Source organism: Hevea brasiliensis, unplaced genomic scaffold (genome assembly GCF_030052815.1).
Source record: "Hevea brasiliensis isolate MT/VB/25A 57/8 unplaced genomic scaffold, ASM3005281v1 Scaf47, whole genome shotgun sequence".
Classification (NCBI taxonomy): domain Eukaryota; kingdom Viridiplantae; phylum Streptophyta; class Magnoliopsida; order Malpighiales; family Euphorbiaceae; genus Hevea; species Hevea brasiliensis.
The window spans coordinates 65001-92039 of NW_026614995.1; the positions used below are offsets into that span (position 1 = coordinate 65001).

Here is a 27039-nt window from a genome sequence, read left to right on the forward strand (position 1 = left end):
TCTTGTCAGCTTCAGATCTCATCAAGCAGTGCTGCGATAGGGAAAGGGCTATAAAATAAGGTCAAGATCAAGTCTATTGAGCTCCGATTAGTTCACTCTAGCTGTAGGATCGGTGCAACAAAGCAAATCTGTAATTCTTCTTTCTAGGTTGTTCATGCCAGCACGGAGAATGCCCGTTTGGTGTTCAGTGAAAGAAAGCTACACAGGCCTAGTTGGAACAAAGTCAGGACCGTGGGCATTCCTCTACGATCGATAGACCGACCAATGAATAACATAGAAAAAGAATATACATTTCAGTAGTCCACCTCCTCTTCTCTTAGAAAAGCGGGACTCTGTCTTAGGCAGACGAAGAAGGAAAGGCGATTCCATCCCGATCTCTGTTTCCGATTCTGTTTTAGTCATGGTAGAAACCATAGATGAGAAAAGCAGCGAGCACGAGTCCCTTTCTTATTAGAAAAGGTTGCTTACTCGGAGATTGGTGAATCAGGACTTCGATCTGAAGCTGGACGGAGTGAGCCTTTAACGTATTCAAAGAGAGCTCCCACCCAGTTAATCCTTTCTAACCCCCAGACTTTTAGCTACATCCCTGAGGGTGAAAGGTCCAGAAAAGAAAGTCACTTACTTACATCGCCAAGAAACCTCTCCCCGTGCATGAAGGAAAAGCCTTAACTTAAGGGAAAGTGCATGAAGCAACCAAGGGGAATCATAAAGCGCTACGCCCGTCTATAAGCCATAGATAATCACTTCTATTCCGTCACATAGAATCCTAACCGCTTGCTCCACGCTAGCTATTTATGTAGGATCACCATCTGTTTCGACTCGTTCGTTACCTCGCGATGAGCTTTCCTGCTCGAGAACTCCATTTTACTTGGCAGGGTTACTACTGCTGCAGGCGAGCTACTTTATAAGTGGACTACTACTACAGGTATTCGGACTTCTTCACTTATCAGTACAGATCTGCTTTGTTGCTTTCCTTGACTTATCTTCCCGAAGGCACTTATCATACTTCTACCAAAAGATGAATACTGACTGATTGATTCTCACCGGGCCTATTATTAGATATCCTTGACTTCCCTTTGGTGCTTCTTAACCTCCTTTCCAGAGGTATAACACAAATAAAGGCATTCAAATAGCAAGTAATCCCTTGCTTCCCACCTATCGCTCCCCAACTACAGAGGGTTTACCCTTTCTATAGACCGGGTCTTAGTCTAAGTATAGGGTGTTCCTAGAGATGATCTACTCACAAGCAACATTTTTGATTGATTTACCCGCCTTTTTTAGGTTTAGGCGCAATTACGAGTCTTCGAAACAGCCATTCCTTTTCTTTCGGCTATGTAAAAACTTCCGCGCTCTACTTTTAAGATAGACTAAAGCAGAGGTTTTTATTCGTTTGCGCGTCTCTTCTCTGTCGTCGCAATAGAGCAGTTCCGATACTGCTTCCAATCCTACATGGAAGGAAGACTCATTTCACCATAAGACAAAATCCCTTTCGTGGCCGGAGGAATATACACGTATCTACAGTCTGAAAAGATAGTTGGTCGTGTGCTAGTGATCAACCAGTTTTATAGAGCAGGGGAAGTCGCCATTGGGCATAGCAGCTCACTAAGTATTGAGGCAGATTCTCCAGCTCAGAATTCCATTATTTTTCTCGGGAAACGAAGAAGTTAGGCCGTACTTCACTTATTATTATAGTATGATTTCATAGGCCGAAGAATTCAATGGATTCAAAGGCAAAGGCTGGCCCTACTCCCGGAAAGAGGGAACCAATTCCAAAGAAAATCCAACATGGCATTCATTTCGCTACGTATTCATAAAATGACATGGATCGCACAGGCTTTCTAGAGTTTAGTTCCGAAAAACATCTATCACTTGTAGACCTAGAAGGGAATCCAGAAAGTCGCGCTTATTTGAAAAACGGAATTTCCCACTCATTCATTCGGAAAACCAATACCCTTAGTCGCTAACCACTCTAATACTATTAGCTCTATTTCTATTAATTATCTTTCGAGGAACAATTGAATAGAAGCATCAAAAAGATCGAATGCCAGCATCCTTTCTTGATTCGTAACAAATCACGTATAGTAGTAGTAGAGAATACCGACATCTGATCTCAAGTCGCGTTTAGAGAGTGAGCCTTTGCAGGACACTTAAGTAAGAATAAGAAAATCCCCCTTGCTTGCTCTCGTAAGCGGTGCTACAGTTGGAATAAGAGCTGCTCGAGAAGAAGCTGTGGTGGAGCTAGTGCTTCATACCTTACTGGACAAGGAAGGAAAGGAAGAGAAGTACGGGAGAGAAAAGAAAAAGGAAATTGAAAACTTTAACAAGACTCTCAGACCAAGGAAAGGAACTGAACTGCTGGAGGAAAACTACCTCAGGCTTACACTAAGGCTTACAATAACATAGAGTAGGGGGAATCTCATGCAAACTGTGAGGGTGGTGCAGATGAATTGAATCAAGAGTAGTGATATCCAGGAATGGAATTGATGCCGAGAATCTGCTCTTTGACACAGAAAATAGCCTATCTAATCAAGGTATCCCAGGCCAAGTTGGGGGCAAATCTCCTATTACAGAATACGCTCTTCTTGTTTGAGAATCAGCTGCGCATGAAGCAGTACTTGCTGCGAATACCTTCTTCCTCTGCATAGGGGAATGGCATTTGCTTAAATAAAGCAACTAACATAGTTGATGCATCTCATGCTCTCTTTGAATGACTTGAAAAAGAAGAGATTGACTAAGCCAATCATGAAACCTATTCGAGTTCACTTCTTTCTCCTTACCTGGAAGGGGCTAGGCGGAAGCAAAGGCCGAAGGAAGACCTTCCACACGACTGCTCTGATTTCCTCTTTGCTGTAGCCAATTTGCTTATTCAACAGCGGATCTGCGACATCCTAGATAAGAATAACTTTTCTTACTTACTTAATCCTAAGATTGGCGGGTTAGCTTCATATCCAAGGCTGACATTTTCCAATTCCCCCTGGTGAAGACAGCAAAGGAGATATAGAAAGGTAAGAAAGAGAAAGATAAGAAGAAGAAGGAAAATGGCAGACGCTAAGAAAAAGGTAAGAAGCCGGCAAAGAAGATTTCGCGGTCAGGTTCAAAGTCTTCTCGATTAGAGGCTTCCCCAACTGCACTGGTTTTTCAACCTCCATGGGACTTCTTTCCCGGGAAAGCGAAAGCACAGCTTTCCTTACTTCTTCTTATACCCTTGCAGGCAAAATAAGGCATACCTTTGTCTTTTCTCTAACAAACAGAAACAGGAAAGAAATGCTAACCCGGAACAACGCCCAAAGAAAGCAAGGCAGGATCCTGTGCGTAAATAACTGGCCGAGAATCCTGGAACGTAAGCTGTGACTTTATTAAATATTATAGTAAACCAACTCACTATCCACATTCCCTAATACATATATGCAAAAATCCGCTTCCGGAATAGCTTTGATTGTCATAGGCTTCCACTAGCATTGACTAGCTTTCGTAGCTTTCCATTAGCATAGGCTTCCATTGTTTCGACAGTCCTAGCCCCCAGGGGTTTAGCTTATCACACGAAAAAAGAAGAATAGGTTAGCTTTTTCTTTTGCTTCCCCTATACTTATATTACATAATATCTCCACATTCCGGGCCTAAGCCCTTTTGTTTGTTCACGAGATGCTTTCACTAACCGACCCGCCTTTGGGAGGTCATAGATCTGAGGTTTCTTTGACACGCTTCGGACGGCTTTCCATGCTTATCTTCTTTCATTGCATTAAAAGATGTACTTTTTACGGCTGAAGCTTCCGTCTCCGGCATAATCACTTGTAAGGGCAGGGCTTTTAAACCATACATTTCCCTTTCCAGCCTTACTCCGTTGGCTTACTCTTTTCGAAGGTTTAGGCGGCCCCAATGAATTTCACTGTGTTGCTGCCTGGGTTTGCAGGGTTAGCGATCCCGGTGGGGTGTAGTTTTTAAATGCCGAAGAAGTCCGGCCTCCAGTTGTCGCCTTCAAAAGCGTCCTTTGATTCAAAAAGTATCTCCCCGCGGCATTATCATAAAGTAGATGTTCTCGTCTAGGTCCCAGGAAGGGCGGGGATTCCTTTCGCCTATCGGATAAGACTAAGGGCCCCAGATAGTGACTTAGACGTTCTTTTCTACCTATCCTTAAAGCCATTCCCATTCCTAAGAATGTGAAAAGATCTAAGCTAAGTAGTAATCAAAAGAAGCTACTCTGAGCTTAAGCAATCGCGTTTTATGTAAATGAGACGATACGGGCATGTTTTTATGTATTTGAATAAGAGTAGTAGATAGGGGAAAGGCCCCCAACTGAATGGGTTTGAGCAAGGTGGTTTCGGGTTCATCCCAAGTCCAAGCATTCAGGGTCGAAGCCCTTCGTTTTCTAATGACTATCTCCGCTGCTTGTTCGTCTTACGTTAAAGTAAATAGTCAGGGAATCGCGCTTAGTTCTTTCCGTACGGCTTAGGTTATGGGCCTTGGTCTTTTTTGCGTATCAGCTCAACTACATCCGATTCAATAGTTGCCCCTAGGCCTAAGAAAAATGCCCTTACTCAAGCACCAAGACCGGCACCAGCAGCCGTTGCTCATTCTATTGGCTTAGAAGCGGCTTCTGTAGCAGCTTCTGATTCAACTCTAAGACAAGGTGCGACTCTTATCACTGGAAAGTAAAGCTTCAACTAGAGCGTACAACCTTTGAGGATTTCCTGCTTTAACCCAGAAAAAATGGAAAAAGAAAAAGGAGAAAGGAAAGGACAAAATCAAACATTAACTTATCAACTTGACTTACTTCTTGCGATCTTCTCTTCTTTAGCGATCCAGTACCTTCGGCAAAGGAATTATAGCGCTCGGGTGAGGTTCAAAAGGAAGGGTTCACAGTGTACTTTTATTTAAAGATATCCGTGCGGGTTGAAGGGGCTGAATCAGAAGCATCGAATAAAAGCTTTGACTTTCTTCTTTTTTCGCCCGTAGGAGTGACTCCTCGAGTTTCAGAGTTAAGGAAGCTACTAAGCTTAAGCTAAGGCAGCTCCCTGAGTTTCAGAGTGAAGTCAGCTGTTTAGCAGAGAGCAGCTTTCCCGGGATAGAACTCTCAGGATGAATGCAGGGGCGGTGGGCTAGTCTGATTCAGAGGCTGAATGCTTACTTCTTTCCATGCAAGCATAGAAGGAAGCAAAGGCAAAGGGAAGTATGGTTTCAAAAGGGGTTTAGTTTAATTAATTTAAAGCGGTTTTCAGCCGTTTGGGAAGTTAGCCTATCCCATGGTTCAAGGGCTAGGCAGATTCAGATTCAGGGGCGTTGAGACGCTAGTACCCATTGGTAAGGCAAGCGACGAAGAATCACTTATTACATTGCGAAAAAGTCTATCACTGGAGTGAAGTCGTAACGTAACAAGCAAGCCTTAACGGAAAACTAAACCCTTCTCTCGGTAGGGTCACTTCTTAGCGAAAGATTCCTTCAAATAGCTCATCAATTTCCCTTTGAGTTTTAACAAACAAACAAGAGGAACCGCGAACAGCTCTTTGCCTTTCTGCTTCAAAGAAAGAGGTGGGGAGAACCATCAGTTGGAGCACCCATAAAGCTTGGGAAATGCCTTTTCTGAGCCGCCTACCTATCCGCTACTCGAATTCATTCTCTCATAATAAGGTGATCAGACAGGCAAGTCTAGCTCACAAGCAGCTGTGGAACGGAGAACTTCTCCGCTGGGACTTAAGATTTATACTAATTCTTTTCTTCCAAAGCCCTTTACCAGGGAATTCGAACATTTGGCACAAAAGTCCCCGCTTCTCCTATTCCATTAGTTGGTTCTGCAAAGAATGTAGGAGGGTAGGCTGGTTGTCTAAATCTGCCTCTTGGAAGTGATTGTTCGTGTTCGTGAGACATGGGAAAAAGCACGGGAAAAGAGCAGAAAAGAAGATCATAGAATAGCGCGGGTGACTACTAAACTGGATAAATTGATCTGCTTACACTCCATTTATCGATGCTTCCTCGAATAAGAGTTTAGAAAGGATCGAAGACATCGATAAAAAATATATAAGGAAAAACCGTCGATAAAGGACTACAATGGACTTTGTATCATCTAAGGCAGTAAAGCAAGCTTATTTGCGGGCGGCCAAACAAAGCGAAATCTTTCATTTCGCATGATAAGAGATCAGCAGAACAAGACTTTCAAGATTCCTTTCTCTTGCATCTGCCCGGACTAAAGCTTTTATTATAAATTGATCCGCTTAGCTTCCCGCTTTTCTTTTAGGGTCCTTCCTTTGCTTAGTCGATTTCTGTTCGGTCTTCGGGGTCAACCCCTTGTTGGCTGATACGCATAGAAGTGCTCAGATCATCTTTTCAATGAGTAGATTACTGCTGGTTCAGTCTTGGGAAAGCGACCCACCCGTGGACCAAGCACCTTTAGAAGCTTTTCGCCAGCTTATAGAAAACCAAAGGCTAATCGCAGAAAAAATACAGGAACTCTTAAGGGACCTAGGCACCAAGGTTCCTGGGGGCTATCAGGCGGAGCGTCTAAGCGAAATGCTGGAGGAACGGCATGGAGGGCAAGGCTTGTATGATATCAGCCATAGTCTCCAAACTGAGGTTTACCTTATTCCGGTAGGTGCAAAACGACTTCCTTCCGGCGGAGTCGAAATCCTCTTTTTTAAAGGCCTACTTTTTTTCCCGACAGCATCAAATACTTCATCCTCGTCTTCATCATACGAAGAAAGCTCGCTTCTGCCCTTTCACCATAGACAAGCCTGAGATCTCCACAGGAGAGACCAGACCGACCTTACCTACCTCTTCGAAAAGAGCACACTCGCCTGGAACAAAACAAGCTGAAGCTGTGGCTTTTGCCTGCTGCTTTCGAGTTTGAAGGTCAAGACCGGATCCTTTCCTCAAAAGTAGGTAACCGATTCCTCAACATAGGGGATGTAAAGGAATTCAGCCACTGCTGGTATTCGATCATAGGAATCCCAATCCTTTGACATTCGAGGGAACTTTCTATGGGGATGACTACCTCAGGCTGGCGCGGGGGTGACAATAGGACTTCGTTTGAGTGCTGCTTGAGTGAAGAAGCCCTGGGGTGGGATTATCTTATTTTAAGAACGAACTTTCTTTGACTGCTCTAAAAAGACCCCTTTAGGGGGGCTAAGGTAGCGATCAGATCAAGGACAAAGGCTTTATGCCGCTCTCAACGAGTGCTCAGCAAGAGACAATGAACAAGAGCTTTTACAGGCATCTGAGATTCTTCAATAGGAATCAGAACTCGCTTGAGAAAGAGCCCTAAGCCTTCCATACCTACCAAGTCTCACTGATCGCCCTAGCGAACTAACTCCTTCTCCAAACCGAGAAAAAGCCCCTGCCCTGACAGAGCATTTCAAGAAATAGACGTACGAGGGGTCAATGTCAAAGACTTTCTTTTCACTTTCTTTTTTCGCTTCGTTACCCAGCCCGGGAAGAAGCGCATTGACATTTTGGTCAGGTCTCTCTATTCCTGCTAGAAATGTTCGATTTTCTTTGGTGAAGCTGTAGGGCGGTAAGCCCCATACGTGGCAACTGAATAAATACCTGTTAGACTAAATCTTTTACCAAAGCCCCCACTCCTTGAAAACAAGATTTATTTCCTTAATAGCAATATCACAACGAGTCTATAATAGGCGAATTCCAATGCCAGCGCTGATAGCTAAATAGGATAAATATCTGAACCCAGTAAGGAGGAGGCAGGGGTAATCATGGCCGAAGCACATTCTGGTATATGTGGTACGCATCAAGCCGATGATATGGCTGATTCACAGGCATTCGTATTACTGGCCAATTGAATTTTCCTAGCTGATTGCATGGAATACGCAAAAGGATGTCAGGCATGTCAAAACACAAGGATGGACCGATCCAGGATCAGCTATACCTCTGAATCCCATAGTCAAGTCTTGGCCATTTCGGGGATGGCATGGATTTGATTGGGAAGATTTTGACCCCTTCTTCAAAAAAAGGTCACTCTTTCCTGCCCTCGTGCTTCTTTATTTCCTTCGCTTGTTAAGGAGTTGGAGCAAGTCTTTTCTGATAAGTTGCTTCGGGACATGAACACAAACTCACTTCAGACAGAAAAATCCAATGATGGCACAAAGGTCCAAAGCGATAGGCCCTCGTAGAACGTTCACTAAGGCAAGCCTCCATGGGCAAAGCTTTTAAATAAGCGCCTTTGGGCGGACAAGTAATCCACGTCCTGTCTTTTGTTCCGCTGGAAGTTCGGGTGCTGAGAAGGAATGGTCTTTCCGAACAGTCTTGATAAGAGCCACCGACTGAGACACTCCATCTTCTTGGATAACCAACTGGTCGATGCTTTCATGATTGATACATCTTATCTGATGCACCTTCTAGATTAGAGTTGGGCTATCCAGTTACCCAGAGAAGACTTTTGATTTGTACGATTCGTCGCACTCACCTAAAGGCCTGGCCTTATGATAGGAAAAAAGAGCTTTAGTCACAACTGAGTAAATTCCGAAAGTCTGTCTCAGAAGAAAGATTATATTCTGATTTCTCGAGTTGAATGAAACTAGAATTCTTATATTTTAATAATCTCGATGTTTACGCGGGTTGGCCCAACTCCAACCCCTCGCTCCTCCTGTTTCTCTACTATTTTGCTAGTCGGACTTGGTCAGGCTTTCCGCTTGTGACTGACTTTCATTCATTCTATCTCCCCAGGATCCGCGATGCCCTATCCGACAGCCGTTAACTGTCTTGCAGCATTGGTTGTCTGGACCTGGGTCTTCCAATTCCAACTATCTGCACTTGGATTTTTATAGCACTGAGTAGGTGAGGCGACTTTTCAGGAGTTATTCGCTAGCCCCATAGTAAACTTTCCCTGAGACCAGGAGATTGCCTTCAAGCAGCGAACTCAGAACAGACATTAAGGCAATAAGGGACATAGAAGAAAGACAATTAACAGAGGGGAGAATGGCCTCAAGCAAGAGGAACCTTTCCACCCAAAAGAGAAAGAAGGAGAAAGAAAGCTATTCTTATCTAGCTTTGAAAACGGCCTACAAGCACAAGTCAAAGACAGACAAAAGCACTGACAGACAATTAGAGGGGTTGGGGTCTTGGTGGCTAGTCCTAAAGGTAGTGGAGCTACTGGTAGTCTTAGTTCTTTCAAAACCTTAAGCCAGTAGCACGCTTTTACTTACTTTTGTATGTAGAAGAGAACTAGGTAGTCAGCTATACTTAATTCTAATCTATTTGAATTGAAGGTTTGAAATGTAAGTTCCACAAATAGTGATCCCACCTGTCTGATTGTTATGTTATGAAATTTTCCTTTCTGTAACTAGAACTAATCTAGCTCCAAAGCTCCCCGTCAAAAAAGAAAAGACAGAATAGTCAGAAAGGGTTGTTTTCAATCATCGACATACAAGTCAGCAAAGTTCTCCCGGCAAGGGAATCCCAGAGTAGCTAGAAGATTCAGCCTATTTCAGAGGAAAGAGGGGGGACACTGGGGTTGAACTCCTTTCTTTGACTGTCACTGAACGAATCCGTGGTGCCGTAGAACCCTTATTATTATTTATTATAAAAAGAAAAGGAGCATCCCATCCCTTCTAAAACATCTTATTTCTCGTCTAGCCCTTTAGCTACCTAGCTTCTTGGCTTGTTCACATTCAGATAATCCGAGGGAGTCATTCTACATAGGGCGAGTATCACACTCTGTGAAGTGCCTCTCTATAGGGCTAAGCCTTGCTATTTCACCTGTTGGCTTGAAACGAATTGGCCGGGCATTCTATTAGGACTTAAAGGGCTTAGCATAGGAAAAAGCGAGTATATCTCTTGATTGCGCTCTGTCTCTTACGCAATTTCCAGTGCTTCGATTGAGGACTTTCGGGCATGGCTAGCTCTCCTTCTGATTTACTGAACAGAACCATCGTTGCCTCAGTCTGGGCTCCCTAGATCAGTTAGTCATTCGCATTCAGTAGTGGAGGAAGATTGGGCACTGGACACATTGGTCAGCTGCTCTTATCAGCCCAGATCTGTGGGCTACCTTGGCAATTCAGAATTGGTGGGATTAGGTATGCATGTACTTACAAAGTAAAAACAGGCCTAAAAATAGATAAAATTTTTTGTGGTAAGCATATTGCTAGCGTTCTCGATTCCTTTCATAGTCTCGGTCTATAGCTTGCCCTATGGGCTATCTCTCAAAAATAGGAAAAGCAGGTCCTTGTTCAGAAACCAGGGGAAGGGAGAACTAAGCGCCTTTCGTTCTTTCTCTACGCTAATATTTAATATACTCCACAATCTAAATTTGAAATAGTGGGAACCCTCTGGGTATCAAGCTACAATCTCAGATCGATAGTGCATTCTCCATCCATTCTGGTCTTCTCTCGCCAATCGTGTCAGTGCAGTCTGACTCGTATCGAAAGCTTATCTTATATATATCATTTCGGTCGGATTTAAGTACATGCTTGATTCGCTGTTGGTTGGTCTTGATCCTTTCCCATTGGCCGTAGATTTTAGGCAAGCTGTAACCCTTGGTGAGGGATAATTAGCATTAAAAACTGATGTTTATTTGAGAACACCTTATTCTGTCAGAGACGGATCTTGTGCTATCGATGAGAACGCGGTCAAAGCAAATCTCACGTGAGTGATCCAAATTCTTAGGGTCAGCTTCACTTCAGAGACCCCCCTACACTTCCCCTTTTGGAAAATATTGGGAGCAAAGGACTTGCCTGTTGTCTTAAAGAGATCGGACCTATAAAAATATTAAGAAATTCCATAAAACATGGGCATTGATTCATACTGTAACGATGGCTATATACGGGGGAAATGGCAGGGACGGCCTCTGAGTCAAGGGAGCGTAATAGTCATATTTCGCACATAGGGGCGAGGGATCTGGCCCTACCAAAGCAAAGGCTGACTTAAGACCACCAATCGATATGAAGAAAGTGTAGGATAGTCGCTTGAAAGCAACACTTTTAACCGTCTATTCCACTCGTAGCTACTATCTCTCTTTCAAGAAATAGATTTTCATTTGGGAACTAGCTTTGTCTCCAGCATTGCACCTAAGGGCTTAAACGGCCAATTGAGAATTCACTCCTTTTCCGCGGCTTTCCTTCCCTGACCGGGTAATTCTATTCGTTTTTGTTGATGAGAACGGTGGAAGCAACTACGTTAGCAATCAAGAATAACTGTAAGCTCGAGCGGTCAAGGGAATCTGTATTCCTTGCCTGAGGTTCCCCTCTTTCAGTCTCTTGTTCCATGGATGTTTCTGTCCCATTTTCTTCTTTATTGGTTTTGCGCCCTTATCTCGGATTAGCAAAACAGAAAAGCAAGAATGAATTACTAAAGCATCTTTGCCCTAACTCTACTACCTACCAGAGGTTAAATTGAAAAAGTGAGGTGCAGATGGAATTAATGTAAACACGCCCCACTAACTACCAGAAAGAAGGGGAAGTTTCCACCCTATGGTCAATCGTTTTCTCACCGTTTCAAGCTACAGTAAAGTCTAAATCGCAGACATAGCTTTGTATTCGGCTGATGCTGCTCTTTATCTTTTCTTTTCGCTTGACCTTACCCTTTGCCCTTCACCTTCCAATGCTGTTTCGATACGAAGCGAAGGAAGTTAGTCAACTGACTTCGACGCTAGCGCCAGTATAGGCTTTTCCCATAGTCTATCTCCTCCCCAACCCCATAAGATGCTAGTTGGGGGACTGCTCGCTTTGGCAACATGGAGCTCAGGAACTAACTATAGATATGCTTCGGGCTCCCATCCGAGAGGGACGCGACGCGAGATGATGATGGGTCAACCGCGACAGGAGCTCCTGGGCGGAGGTTTCTCGATCAACTTTAAATTAATAAAGACGGTGAACCAGAGCTAATGATTTTCCCACTCCTTACAATATTCATTGCCTATAGTAACTACTTAATAATTATACTAGAGACTAGGCGATCTATTCTTTCTTGGTCTTCGTTCCAATCTTGAAAGGAAAGTTTCATTAGTTTTTATCCGATGTAAAACTTTTTCGGCTACAACAGCACCAGAACTTATTCCAGCCAATTCAATGCGCCTATGTACAGATTGACTATCCTCCGGATCAGTCCTTCTGAGAGGAAGTTTACCATGCCAGAGCTTCAGTTCTAACTACTTCTTCTCCTTCGGGAGTCTATTCGGGAAAGTCTACCAATCAATCTATTCTATTTCCCATCAAGCCGGCAAGGCTCACCCGCTGAAAGTTCTAGTTCCTATATTCTATCTATTAGACTAGACTTAGCCCTTCTTTTCTCTTTTCCGACAGGTCATTCGGTAAGCGATGAGGTCCATATAAAAGCCTATTCTCTGCTTATCACAGATTCCCTTATCTTATCTTTATGAAGACTGAAGACAGAGTTTAAGTAGTGTGTGTGGGCTGACCAACAGCCCTCTTTGTCATAGACTAAAATGCAATCGAAGCGGATAATTTTACTATAGTTAAGTTTATAGGAAAAGGAAAGGCCGTCCAACAGGAATCTCGGAAAAGCTGGTTACTAAAGCTGCTTGGACAATGGACATAGTACCAACTAGGCCGAAGTCAGTTTGCATCATTGATGAAATTCCATGATTGATAATTTCCATAATACGGATTCCGAAAAAGGCAGCGGTCACCCTTGACAGAAGAAATCATTACTTGGCTGAAGTCAGGAAGTCCAACTCCCTACCAGAGTTGCTTTGATGCAGATTGTGTGTGGGAGGGGGATGAAGCAAAGGCTGAAGAAATAAGAATTCCAGATGAAGGCAAATGTCCACTACAGCAGATTCACTTAGGTACTCTTACTATCCACGGCCTACTTATGTTAGTGCTTTACTTTGTCTTTATTTTAAGTCTTATCCAGTTACTTATAGAATTTTCTTTGTTTTTCCAATGCCAGGTTTTAGCCGTAGACTTGTTGAGCACCGGCTACCTGTTAAAGAAAAGATAAAGAAGGGTTTCTGCCATTCAAGCAAGCACCACGTAGGATGAGTTCGGAAGTCGTTTTAAAGATAAAAGAGGGGCTTACGAGGCTACTAAAAGCTGGCTTTATTCGGCCCATTTTATAATATAGTAGCCGTTCTAAAATAGAAAGTTGCGTCTCGAAAAGTAGCCTTTCAAAGAAAGCCTTCGATCCAACTCTAACCTACTTCAAACTTAAAGAGTCGAACTCCAAACCAAATAAGTAAGCTGAAATGAAAACTTATACCTCAGACCTCAACTCCCCAGAAATCGTCTCAAGGACAATGCAACTAATAGAACAAAAGCCGAAATTTATAAATCTAAACGAGCAGGTGCCAAAGTTGGTAATGCCTCATATTCTAAGAAAAAGCGACCTCGACCTGTCGAACTGATGCGTAGAGAATACAAGTTAGAATTCCCGTTGAAGCAGACACCGAAACCGGCTTCCTCTTTTATATGATAAATCTTTAAATTAAGTAAAGAGGAAATAATTCTAACTTCCAAACCTCGCCCTTCTCTAATAGGGAAAAGTACAGACCCACGTCTAGGGATATACGAGCGCCATTCTTCAGATGGATCGCTGTTCGATAGTTATTGTAGCCGGGATAAGCAGGCACGAATTTCCGTATAGCGTCCTAGTTTTTTAGTACAAGTAGCTAAGGGGGCTGGGAGGTACGACTTGCGTCAAACTTGTGAAAGAATATTTGCTGCGCACCTGCTGAACAAGGCTCCTTTCAAGTCAAACGGAGATTACCAGTTCCGGAGGGACCAACCATTGTACTTCTAGGGGACGGTCTAACATAGCGGAAGGCCACGGCTTTTGTGAGTGTTCAGCACAATACGGTACGGGATGCCACCAGCATAAATGAGGCGAACAAGAGCCACTGGCACGAGATAGATTGTTTGCCAGCCTGGAAGTGATTCGCTAAGTCGGGTTTTCCAGCGGCCGCCTATTGTAGAATCGTCGATAACCTGGCTGCCACTATCATGTGTGTAAAGACTAACTGTATAGGCATACTGGAAATCGTTTGGCAAGTCAAGGGACCTTGAAATCCGCTCCTTAGCTATAACGTTCCAGAGTACCAACACTTGCGGTTGCCGCACAAAGCTGGTCACCTTAACCAGTCATACCCATACCCATTTATGGAGATTCAGGATCTGAAGCTCAAATTAAAGCCATGAAAGGCAAAATAAGCTCCTACTGCATTTTTCTCGACTCCCCTCTACCAGAGATTCCATGAATTCCGGGCACCTGCAGTAGCAGCAGGGATAGGAGAGACAAATAACCAGCCAACTATGTATGCCTTATTTGCATACCTCTCATCTTCCTTATGGAATGGGTTCCTCCTTAGAATTAACGAAATCTAGAGTCTTGGATGAATCCTCTTGAAACGGATCGATCAACCCTAGAAGACTAGATGGCTTAACAGCCCAGTGAATAACCTGATTCAGAGAGATAATCCGGTCTTTATACACTTTTTTATCCTACTTCTAAGGATAGATAGAAAAGGTTGGGGAGTGCCAGATGCGGAAGCAGTTCCAGTCCCAGCTGCTGAGGTGGCGTAGTGACAGGTGAGAGCAATAACAACAGAAGCAATAGTAATTGCCTACAGTAGTATATTCGGTTGTTTGCGGTGGAATAGATTCAAGCGTCCGGGCCAGTAGATCCAGAGCAAATAGGCGTTGACTTAGTTGCTTTTGCAGTTGATTCTAATCCCGATGTTGATCCGACGCAACTTACCGGTGATAGTCGCAGCACCGGGAGCTTTCAAGGGAGGCAGACATATATAGATAGTAGCTGATAGTGGCATACCTTCCGGATCGAGGGTCCCACCCGGTAAACACCATAAAGGCAAAATATCAGCGGGGGGAGGAGGCCCTTCTCACTCAAGCTCAAGCATTTACTTTTCTAGTTAGAGACCAACGTCTTGGGGCTAACGTGGGATCCGCTAAAGGACCTACTTGGTTTAGGTAAATATCTCATGCGTTCCCCGACTGGAGAGGTCATTTTTGGAGGAGAAACTATGCGCTTTTCAAAAATGGTCGGAAGAACGGGTTTCAAATATATATATAAATATAAATATATATTACCGGCTGGCTGGTTTTTATGCAAAAAAGACAAAACGGGATTGGATTTCCACTCATAAGGAAGGAAGGTGCGTAGCCTTTGACAGGGTTGTATTTTTGGTTGAAATGGGATGGTGTTCAAACTCCCGAAATGCAGTCTAGACAGCGGGCCTTCCCTTTCTGACTGGACTGACTCGGGGAAAGGTCAATCTCCTCCGGAGCATGCTGCACAGCCACTCATTTGTCCTGACTAAATAGTAGAATCTATCTCTCAGCGATTCTTTTCTCCGCCCCTTCCCAACCAGCCCGCCCAATCGATTTTGTAAGATCGGCTAATTCAAAGGGTTAATCTGGTCCGAAGTTGTCGGAACGAATCGTTTGCTTTATCGAACAAAGCTAGGGTGTCTTGGTTGGCCCCCCTCTTTTCAACCATTATAGCTGGCGTCGACCCGCTTTGCGATACGAACGGACACGAAGAAAGAACGCAGGCAGCGGAAATGCAAAAGAGAAGAGCAAAGATTCCAGACCCAGAGCATGCAATCAAAAATCTGTTGAATGAAGGTATATTCTCAGCCACTAGTTAGAAGGAAATCCCTTGACTTCGCTTATGCCCTTATGCAGTAAAGAAAGCTTTTGAGGCGGGCTAAGATTCCATTCGAAGTAACGTAACAGGATTCGATGTTGCACCATCTTCAACTCTTCCCGGGATCCAGGGTTTTTCGAGAAAAGGTCCCATCCTTCAATATCATGATTGGGTCGACTCGACCAGGCCAGATCATGAGTGAATAGAAAATCGAAAACGTACATAGCTGTTCCAGCTGAAATACTTGGAATAATTCTACCACTTCTACTAGGAGTAGCCTTTTTAGTGCTAGCTGAACGTAAAGTAATGGCTTTTGTGCAACGTCGAAAGGGTCCTGATGTAGTGGGATTGTTCGGATTGTTACAACCTCTAGCAGATGGTTCGAAATTGATTCTAAAAGAACCTATTTCACCAAGTAGTGCTAATTTCTCCCTTTTTAGAATGGCTCCAGTGGCTACATTTATGTTAAGTCTGGTCGCTCGGGCCGTTGTACCTTTTGATTATGGTATGGTATTGTCAGATCCGAACATAGGGCTACTTTATTTGTTTGCCATATCTTCGCTAGGTGTTTATGGAATTATTATAGCAGGTCGGTCTAGTAATTAGGGGGCGGCCGTTCGGTCGCCTATGATACTAGGACCAATAGGTCAAAAATGGGTTTGTGCCGCAGGTGTTGAACGATCTACTCTACACAGGTGTGGGCTTACAAGGGCTAGGGCTTATAAACCCTTTCTTTCATTCATCAATAGGGCCCTGGTCGGTCACTTTTCCGGGCCGGGATCGATAAGTGGAAGTCATAAAAAAGAGATGTTTATCTTCGCACCTCAGATCAAGAAGAAGGGTAGCTTGTCAAGCTGGCCTTCTTCTATATATATATATTTATTATTATTTTGAATATATAAGGATATAAATAAAAAGATTCGCTGTCTTTTAACCGGCTGTTCTTCTTTGTCAACGCTACTAAGGCGACCGGTTAGGGAGCGCCTACTTGACTTATGAAAGATAATGGGGTTATTCAAAAAGGAAAAGGCGCTACTATACAATACATTAGTAGAAGTAAGCGTTAGCCTAGCCTACCCTACTAATGTATTGTATAGTAGGGTGTAGTATAATAGGCGAGCGAGTTAGCGAAGACGCTTAGGCTAATAGATAAGAGAGCGTCGGTGCGTAGCCTTCATTCTACTACGCTACGCAAAGGTTACGAAGTCACTTAGCTCGACGTTAGGAGAGTCAAGAGGGAACGCCATACCTATACCTACATAGAAGAACCGCTGTTCGCTGACTTTCTAAGGTCTAACCTTTCGCTCCCCTACTGAAAAGGGGCAAAGCCGCTTCGCACCACTGATAGACTACTTAAGATTCAATTCAAAAGGCCCTACTTAGTTTCGCAAGCCTTTGTCATTGTCAGTCAACTAAGTAGGGCCTGAGGCCCCCTGCGAATCCGTAAATCTGAAGAGCATGCCGCAACAAAAGGATGGTCCCCTATGCATTTCATTCTTTCCGGAAGGGAAAAAAAAAAGAAGTACCCCCCATCATGGTGAACCTCTCCTTGTGATCGGGATGAGGTAAATGCCTCCCAGCCGGGGGGCGGATCGAATCGGAGTTTCCTTAGGTAGCCACCGACCTACAGTTATCCTTAAACTTCCGTGCTTGGTGGAGAAGAAGCGAACAAAGGTACGCTCGCTTGCTGTCTTGTTCTCTGCCGCGAACTGGGATCGCTCGCCAGCTAGGTCAGATTGGAGCAACATTTTTTGAGAACATATTACCCATCTTCGGGGACAAGGGGCGGAACGACCTCTCGATCTACTTACTGCAGCCCAGGAATAAAAACGTCCGTCTAGGCGTTCCCTCTTGCTCCGATCCCCCCTACGCCTAGGACGTTGTCTGGGCCAAGAGCCATAGTTAGTTGCTGTTTTCATTTGGTTGTTTTTTTCTCGTTGTTGATACCGGCAAGACCCAGCCAGATGATGTCTACTGGTTGGTAGTGAGAGGACTCTTAGTATCTGCATACCCAAAAGGGGACGCTGATTAAAAAACAATCATTTTATTTTTTTTCTTGCTCTCCCTTAGCAGCGGGAAAGGAGTCTATCTATCTGCCTAGCTTTGGTAGATTTCCCCCAACACAATCCACAGAAATTCCACGAATCCCTTGGTGGATAAGTCCGACGACTCAGCAGCAGTGCGGAATTGAGTTTCTCGTCCGGTGGATCTGATCTATAGTTAGGGGGCAATACATACCAAAAGGTTCGAAGAAGGAACGCACATAAGAGTATATAAGAAACCCACCCTTTCTATATAACCTATTCACATTAGTGAAGCGGCTGGATGCATAAGGGAAGTGCACGTTTGTGAGACCTTAGTCGGGATGCATAGGGGAGTCAACCTACGAGCACGGAAGGGCAGCGGTAGTTCGTAGCTTGTCTTTCTTTGCTAAGTCAAAAGTGACGTGGCGTGTAGTGAGCTTTCTAGCGGAAGGCAGACTTGAAACTGACTTACAGCTTGCTTTGCTCTGGAGGGAGCTTCCTGAGTCAGACCAACTCGGCCACCGAATCGTCTGAATGGAATGTATTTATTAGGAAAGCGGCTGTTCACTCACTAAAAGAGCTCAACAAAGTCACTCCTTGAACAGAGGCCCGAGCCCTTGTTGGCAGGCTAGATGGATCAAATAGGTGTTCCGTGGGGTGCTATATTAGTCCTTGCTTTTTAATTGAAATAAATAGTTGTAGACCAATACTAAAGATAAGAAATAGATAATCAACAATAAAAGAAAAACAAAGTTCCGAATCGGTAAAGGCCTTACTCTATTCCTTCCTAAGGTCAGGAATAGCGGCCTTAGAGGCGTTATCTTATCTTTAAAACTTAAAGGCTTCTATAAAGCGTTTTAACGATAGTTTAAAAAAAAAAAGGAATAAAGGGTCTCAAACCTTATTCAATAGTCGAAATCTGTGTGGTGTCAAATCAAAAAGGACGGTTTGTCAACCTATAGTATGAAGGATGTAACTTTGGATGGAATTCATTCCGTTGAGGCTTATGCCAAGGCTTCAACCGACTCTTGAAAGCATTCGCTCTAAAGCTTTTTACGGCGCCTATAAAGCCTATTTATCGAGGCACAAGCGGCTAAGACTCTTACTTTGATTGATAAAGTAAACAGAAGATTTCCCGACACGGCCTTTCCTTTATCCGAGATTTGTGTACATATAATTCTAGACTAAAAGTGCTACTTATTTAGGGTGGATTCCCCGCAAAAGGAACCTACTTAACTGGAAATAGCCTTTATATTATATGTCCACGGTTCGGTTGTATCTTCTTTCAGTTTTAATCTAAAGTAGTCCTCTCTTGCAGACCTTGTCGCAATCAGCCTTCTAGGGAAATCAAGATTCCATCCTCTCCCAAAGCACTTCCCGCCATCTACCCTAAACTTATCCGTCGAGCTTCCTGCCATCCAAGCTCTCCTTTACAGGCTCAAGACCTTCTTCTCTAAGGAGTAAGCAAGCGCCACGCCCCTTGATATCGATTAGTACTGGGAAGAGAGTCTATCTTACTAGTCCGTATAGTCCCGCGCAGTGACTCTCGCACAAGCTAAGAAAGGAAATAAGTTCTTCCGGGCGCCGTGTATTTTATCTCCCAAGAGACTAGATCTTAACTTAACAATCTCTCTTTCCCGCCCCGAAATTTGCCGATATTAATGAATTGACCGTCGCCTTTTCCCCTGGAGGTTGAACCTCACATCTCTGACCCTCTGACCATATATTATGCTATTTTTAGTTTCATGATGGGAAAGAAAAGATGTGAATTAAAAACAGATTTAGAGAATGAGAGTTTTTAGAGTTGAGAACAGACTTAGAGTGATTGGTTTTCTAGTGAAAGCAAAGGACTCTAAGAAAAGAATCAACAACCGATATTACCATAGAGATCCGCCAAGATCCTGCTTTCTAGTCTCTCTTTCAGCCTCATAAGCAAGAGCTGTGCTTACTGTGAATCTGTCTTATAGCCTTCAAAGCGTGGACAAGAAGGAAAGCTTCTGCAAACCTATTGATAGTGGCACTCCCACAGGCTGGCGGGGAACTCCCATATGGATGGCTGAGAATAATTCATATATAGGCTATAGGCTTGAAAAGAGTGCTAGCTTTCGAATCTTGTCTTGCTGGAGTGCTAATCCTAGAACCCGCTTGAAAACGGGCTTTTCCCTAAGGTACTGCTAAAGGCTTTCCTTGAAAGGAACGGAGTTACTCGAACAATAGATAGAGGGACTTAGGCCTTCCAGCCACTCTTAAGCCAGCAGGTTATAGGTCAAAAGACTCTAGGGCAAGCTAGCAAGGAAAGTCTCTTTACCTCTTAGGCAATCCAGCCCATCCACTAGCAGAAAAAAGGCAAGCAAGTTATCAAATGAAATGGATAAGGGGAATGGGGGTAACATTCCTAAGGTCTATTACGTGGATATGGTGTCTATCAGTACTAGGCATCTATTCTTTCCAGTACTAAAGGTTTGAGTGCCAATTTGAGTTGCTTTCGTTCTCTCTTTGATTCCTTCTTGCTAGAAGTGCTAGTGGGATTGCAGATATTGGTTGGGAAGGACCCTGGATACTCTCCCCTTTTGAAAATTCTAACCGCACACAAGCCAGCGGTTTTCATGTCTTGGAAAGACAGAATTGGCTGGCTCGTGCACACACACATGGAACTTCTTACCGCCAGGGAGGGTTCTGGATCTAATAAGCAGAAATTGCTGGGCTCCTTTGAATTGAAAGCGGGGTTGCCTAAGATAAAGATTACCGGGACCAAAGAAAGAAAAAACTCTCTCCAAACCGATTAAACTGTTCTAATTTTAAGAATCTTCCGGAGGCCAAACCTTAATCAGATCAACTTTACGGGTAACTTAAATCAGGTTAACTCAATTAGATTAGCCTTTACGGCCTTGAAATTGAAATGTCTTTTTTGCCGCCAAAGGTCAAGGGTTTTATCTCTTAGCCGTTTATCTCCTGCCTTAAAGGGAAAGATTACAGGCACCAAAGAAAGACTTAACTCTAGAAAAACCAATTAATCAGTTCACCTATCCGAGTAACAAAAAACAGGTTAGCCTTTAATTACCGGGAAGGTAGAAGTTAAATGGCCACTTTGCCTTTGTATCTCAGGCCTCATGCCTTAAATGCAGCTAAGGGTTTTGCGTCCCGCCAGTTCCTTGGGTTTATTTCCCTCAGGCCTTTAAATTAAATGTCCGCTTTTCTTTTATTGCCTTGTTTTGCTGGCTAAGTTAAATGCCTTAAATGCAGTTAAAGGGTTTGTATCTGCCTTAAAAGATAAATTAAAAGATAGACTAATAGATAGAAGAGAAAGGCCTTAGGGTTCGCTGGAAGATATATTTTATTTAGGGGACACAAGATTGACTTTCCTGTATTTGTTCATTATAAATAGGGCATGGTGGCACCCTCACGATGTTCGGGCGCGGAATGGCCGCTGCATTAAAAGCTGCCTTATTTATGCCTTTTTCTCCTTTAAGCCAGAGAAGATAAGATAAAAGAGATATCTATTTTAGAGATACATGTTATTTAGGGTTATGTGTTGTGTCATTACGGTTAGGACATTATAGTACCCTCACTCATATCGGATTCTTCTTCTATTGATTCTAGTGCACTATCCTTAACACAGGTAAATCGGTCTTTCTTTTTATCATATGGTATTCATGTGGAAGAACTAGGCTAGAAAAGAATCCCTCTAATGCATTCATTCATCAATTTCATTGCCTCTTTCTAGCGGAGGCGGTGGAAGCGATGTCGGCCCTTCGCAACTTCCCGATCTAAATCTCCCCTCGGCTGAGGCACAAGAAGACTTTGAGCAAAAAGTGACACAGCTGAAAGCCCGGGTGAAGCTTTTAGAATTGGCCAAAGATTTTCTTGTTTGGCAAATAAAAGCTTTGCAATTCTTACAAGACGTTGCTCGGAAGCGGGGGGGCAACTAGCGCTTGAACTTGGGAGCAAGCTACAGCTAAAATCCTATTCATTTTAGTAATGAACAAAACAAATAGGATTGATTATGTGTCACAATTTCATCACTACATCGAAGGCTTTTTTTTTAAGAAAGAGAGGCCTTGTAAGTAGTAAACTCCTTAAGCTGAAGAGTCGTTAAGCCGAGAAAGCTAACAAATTGATTGCCTTCTCATTCAAAGGAGCAGGAAGGGAGTTTGATTAAAAACCTTCAAGGTGTTAGGAATCAATTGACGAAGAAATTTACAGATATTATAATTTTAAGTCTTCCACGGGCTCTCTCTCTTTCTTATCCCGCCTCTTAAGGTAAGGCGATTTTTATCGAGGATATCAATCATAATAAATATAGTAGACAAAACCAACCATTAGCCCTGTCTCTTGCTGTGATTTCACCAAGCCAAGTTAGCTCGAAAGCAAGTCACAATCAGATCAGTTAAGATAGTTTTCAAGCATTCTATGAGTTAAGGAGGTGACTAAGCAAGTCCTATTGCAGTCCTAAGGAAGTAATAAGTAAACTCTCCTGGCCAGTTAGTTGAAAAGCCAGGAGTGAAGCAGTCTAGTTCTTATCCTTGTCATTTCTATCCTAATGCCTTTGCTTTCGCCTTCCCTTCTTAATCTCTTTCATTTCATGTCGATCCAGCCGAGGCGAGGGAATAGGTGAATACAGTAGATCTATACGAGGGACGTTCAATATCTTACTCGCGCTCGTACTCAAGGAGGTAATAGTTTCTCTAGGAGGGCTAAGGATAATTCCATTGTAGGTTAAAAAAGATAATAGGTAGATTTCTTCCCTTATATCATTTTATTTTATCTCTAGGCTATAGCATTTGAAAGCCTTTACATCAGTCCCAGGCTCTTTTACTATTAAGATGACTTCGTCCCCGGAGTTGTATTTTAAACAAATGAGAGCAGACTCTTCGCATCTTTGTCTAGCTAGTAAGTGAAGTCAGTGAGCAGGCTTAGGAAAGTAGAGAGCAAGGAAAAGCATCCAACCAATCCAGTTTCACCAATCCTGTTAGGCTGTTTTGGAAAGCCAGCGAGCTTTAGGGCAAGGAAGTGAAATTGTTGATGCGGAGAATGCCCTCTTTCTCTTTAAAGGAGAAAGAGTTTACCACGTGCACAGAATCGAATGCTAGTTCGTACCCAAGGGATTAGATATTCCTAGATGGGCTTGTTCTTGAATGCGCAGGGATTGGGACTAATAAGACTGCTGCCATTCCATTCAGGTAATGCAATTGTGAATGTCCGATCAATAGCAATAGTGCTGTGGCACTTCTTAATTACTTTCCTGTTGAGCATAACTTCTGGAGGATTTGATATGGATGTCACTTGCTCTAGAATTATAAGTTTCCTAATCGAATAGGATAGGAATTCCCGGTGCAGTGCCTTCTTTTCAATTGAAATTGAAGTCAGTTCTCCTTCATTTGTCTTTGCTGGAATTGAATTCAAGCTCGGCTGAATACTTTTGTTTTTGTTTTTGCCCGTCAGTCATAATTATGTATGGTCTGATGCTTTTGACTTTATTTTATTAACGTCTTGCTGTGGTATCATAATATAGAAAGCTCTCGCCTCTTTGCTTAGAAAGACTTTGGTGAGGCATTGGTTACGGTTCCTGGAGGTTACTTCGCTTACCGCCTAATCCTAATCTAATCCCCGTCCTTTTTATTAGTGGAATTGGCTGTTATCAAGCCAGATGAAATAGCTTCAAAACACTCATCATGTCATGCCATTTCACTTAAATCAAGTCCCAATCCCAAGGCATAACCAGAATCAGAAGAGGGGGGCTTCCCTACTTCCATAAATAGGGGTTAAACAGGCTCTTCAAGGAAGTCCTCCTATCAAGAGGCATTATCGGCTTTTCTTTTCCACTCCTTAAGTCATCTAACTGGGACATCTGTCCTTTGCAAGCCCTTCTCGGCAAGGCCAGCATCTCGAAATGAAAAGATGTCTTATTGTGAAGAAGTACTACCAACTTTGAAACTACTTTATCTTAGCTTGTAGCTAGGAAACTCTCTCCAAAGGTTCTACAAATTTACGTGAGAATTCGATCATTTTATTTTCTTCATATGGAGCAGAGAAGAAGGGTTTGAATGAATGGTATTCAATGAATGAGTATCTATTCTACTAGCAAATAGCTAGATGCTAAAAAAAGTAAAGGCAATTTAGTGGATTATACCGATTTGCCATGGCTATAGCTAGCAGCAATGGCGAAGTTTTGGATCTCGGCGAATAGACCGTTAATCTTGAAAGAGAGGATTCTGCCCATGTCTTTAATCTTCCTTGATAACACTCGATAGCATACAATTACTGATTCTTAAGCTAGGAAGCATCAAAAGCAATCTGACGGCCTGGGATATGATTAAGGCCTTTGAATTGAAATTAGAAGTCTTTATGCCTCTAGATTCAAAATTGGGGGGGGGTTATGCATCTTATAAGAAAGTATGGCATCAGTCGAATCGAAGATGGACAGTGAATCAACAGAATAGGCTTCATGCCAACTCGGAAGAGAAGGAGCTGTTGTTGCCTTAAGAGTTTTGGATAGTAAAGCACCAGTCCTTAAGCCGCATGCTTGATTGCCTTTCTTACGTTCTGACTTTCCTGTTGTCGGAATAAACGCTCTCTTGTCGCAATTGAATCTGAAGGGCTTGTTCTCGCTTCTTGCTGCAAGAAAAGAAGGGGTTGCTATTGAATCGTCTGTGAACGAATCTACTCTTATCTTATAGCGAAAGGCAAGGCGATGAATTCAATCCTTATTAAATAAAGCAAGAGAGGTAATAACACCCGGGTTAGATAAATTAAGCCTAAGCCTACCCTTATGCTGAAAGATTCCAATTCAAGGGGCTTTCCTTGACTTGAGAAAAGATTAGCAGTCGATTTGTGACGCTAACTCCAATTCGTGAAATTTCATAAGAGAGTAGAAAAGAATGCTTTTGGCTCTCGCTCAGAGCTAAATGAAAGTTTTGATTTGATGAAAACAGATATATAGAAAGTGTGAAGTGAAAAATCTTTCTAGGTAGTCAACAATTGCGTAAGAGAAGAAAGCTCGTCTTCTAGGGTAGAGTCTCGGTCTGTCAAGTCTTAGGAGAAAGACAAATTAGTCGGGATAGAAAGATTTGAAATAACTCTACGCTTGTTGAAGGTGAAGTTTATAAATAAAACAATTCCTTCTGTCGGGTATCCCCGATTAATGCAGCCTCAAATGCTTCAATTGTCAATTCTAGCATTGAACGAAAGGTTACACCTATGCCTATGGCTATGGGTTCTGTATTGCAGGTTAACCCTACCCCACTAGTACCAATAGGCGGCATAGAGGAAGAAGCACTACGCCTAGGAATCAACAACGCAAAAACTTTGTTAGAAATTATCCCTTTCTTTATTGGGATCGGGACTAAGAGGAATGGTTGGGACAACAAACATCCATCTCGTTCGTACTTTGGATACCCGTATAACCATCGAAGACTGTTGAAGTGACTAATTCCTAGAAAGACGCTACGAAGCGGTCGAGGGTTGAGTGAGGGCCAGTGGTTGCAAATATTGAATTCCATGTGCTAGATATCCCTGCTTCTTTTAATCTGTTACTGGGTAGGCCATGTAACCATGCTTTTGGGTACTTTACTCCCTTGGCTACTTTATTACTACGCTATTCTTCGCAGTTTCTACCTTGACTATTGGGATATTTCCATTCGAGAAAGAGATGTACGAATAAAGGAGCGAAGCTGACTCGACCGTACGGGAGAGGTTTTTTAAGAATCGAGATAAGCACTGTGAAAGAAAGAGTGAGATAGACGTCTAAGATAAAGTGCTAGCCAGCAAGCATTCCTTCCGCACCTTGATCTCTGCCGCTACCTTCGTTGTTCTATCTTCCATGCCAATCCGATAGCTCTCATTGATAGGCACTCAGTACCAGCTAGCCGCCTTCCCTGGCCTTTTGTCCTCAATCTTGGTCATCTTAGTCATTCCTAGTTTCGATCAGTCTCACGAGTGGAAATGGAAGCTTCTCTCCATGGCAGGGAGGATTACTTTAAGGCAATCGTTGGTAACTATTGATTTAAGCTGCACTTCTAGTAGTGCACTCAATAGCCTAAGAGTGGCTTAAAAGCTCCTTATCCTTAATAGCCATAGAGGCGCGTAGCGGAATCGAAAAAAGAGATTATTAGTTTATTCAAAAGGAAGTGATAGGAAAATTCAAGAGCATAAAGCTACGTCCAGCCAGGCAAAAAGGAGCTAGCAATAAGAGCAGATCCCTCGATGCTATTATGTATATTCACATGGAAAAGAGTGCTTTGAGTTTTCTTCTCGTGTCATCAGATGCCGTTGCGTAATATAAAAGGATACCTAGGCTTTTAGCTGCATCAGATGCCCTCGGATGTTTTGGTCTTTGCTTTCACTTAACCCTTCTTCTTGGTCAGAAGCGACTAAGCTAGTTAGTCAATTCGTACCTCTGGCGTTGGGAAGCGGAGATCGCACCGATTGATTCTTCGTCAATCAAGTCGGGAGTTGGTACCAGTCCTGCGTCAACCTTTCCGCTGGCTGGAAAAGTTCCCGCATTCATAGGCTTGGGCGCCCAATTCTTTTCTTGCCGCTCGCTGAGGTCACGTGGAAGTTTTCCTAAATCCATCCATTTGGTGGGCCTTTGGACTCGCAAGCAGGGGTATGCTGCTCTTCGCTCCCCCAGGACCAAAAGAGTCTTTCTATACGCTATGAAAAGCATCTCGAAAGAGACTGAGATTAAACCCTCGAAAGTAGAAGAATCCCAAAACCATGCAGCCATTCCTGCCCTAACTCAGAAGTTTTTTCAAGTATGACAGTAAATACCCTGGACACGGATCCAGAGCAAGCCTCCGAGCAGAAAGGACAGCAGCCTAAGTTAGCTTCAGCAGCATCTGGCACCAGCTCTATGACCAAAGAAAAGAGGTGGTCAACTTGCCTTCCCTGACTGTGAATACACTTGATGAAATCCCTGATGTCGATGTGCTGATCAAGGAAGATGATGGGGAACTGAAGAACTGGAAGGAAGAGGAGCTAAGCTCTATCCTCTTTCTCTTCAACAAGGAGAAAGGGAAGAGGGAGATCCAACTAGAAATATCGTAAGAGAAGAAGGGCTATCTCACTCTAAGACAAGGTGCGACTCTTATCCATTTAGCATTTCATGCTTTTTCCGACTTAGCATTTCATGCTTTGCTCAGTCTCATTATGAACCTGGAAAAGGAAGATCTCGAAGGCTCCGAAGGAAGAGAGCTAGGATCTTAACGTATGATAATATCAGACTGATTTAGTTATAAGGGAGAGAGTGCAAGGAATACAAGAACATCTTCTAAGCTCTTTGGAGATGATTCCGTACTGAAATGCTTTGGCCAGCCCAGCCAAGTCAGTCTCGTCGCGCTTTAGCTACTTTAGCTTCTATGCTTGAGCATGAGTATGGAAGAAGATACTGGTGCTACTATAGAATCTTAGCGCAGTTTTTGAACCTAGGAAGCAAGTAGCAACTTCCTTAAGTAAA

The 27039-nt window shown here is 43.2% G+C and overlaps 2 protein-coding genes across 2 annotated transcripts; one reads left to right on the plus strand and one right to left on the minus strand.

Moving 5' to 3' along the window:
* The first annotated feature begins 15654 nt into the window (after nucleotides 1-15654).
* On the plus strand, nucleotides 15655-17579 carry LOC110654490 (NADH-ubiquinone oxidoreductase chain 1). The gene has a single exon (XM_021810503.2). It carries the CDS (start codon nucleotides 15868-15870, stop codon nucleotides 16165-16167), a length of 300 nt encoding a protein of 99 aa, XP_021666195.1. The 5' UTR covers nucleotides 15655-15867; the 3' UTR covers nucleotides 16168-17579.
* Nucleotides 16869-19003, minus strand: LOC110654922 (uncharacterized). The gene is given in 6 exon segments (XM_058142385.1): nucleotides 16869-17393; nucleotides 17395-17427; nucleotides 17509-17585; nucleotides 17693-17852; nucleotides 18058-18115; nucleotides 18906-19003. Coding segments are annotated over 6 exon segments (726 nt in total). The 3' UTR covers nucleotides 16869-17093.
* Nucleotides 19004-27039: the final 8036 nt, after the last annotated feature.

What these genes read in the sequence shown, in the direction of transcription:
- LOC110654490 (XM_021810503.2), top strand. Translation starts at nt 15,868, where the DNA reads ATGGCTTTTGTGCAACGTCGAAAGGGTCCTGATGTAGTGGGATTGTTC.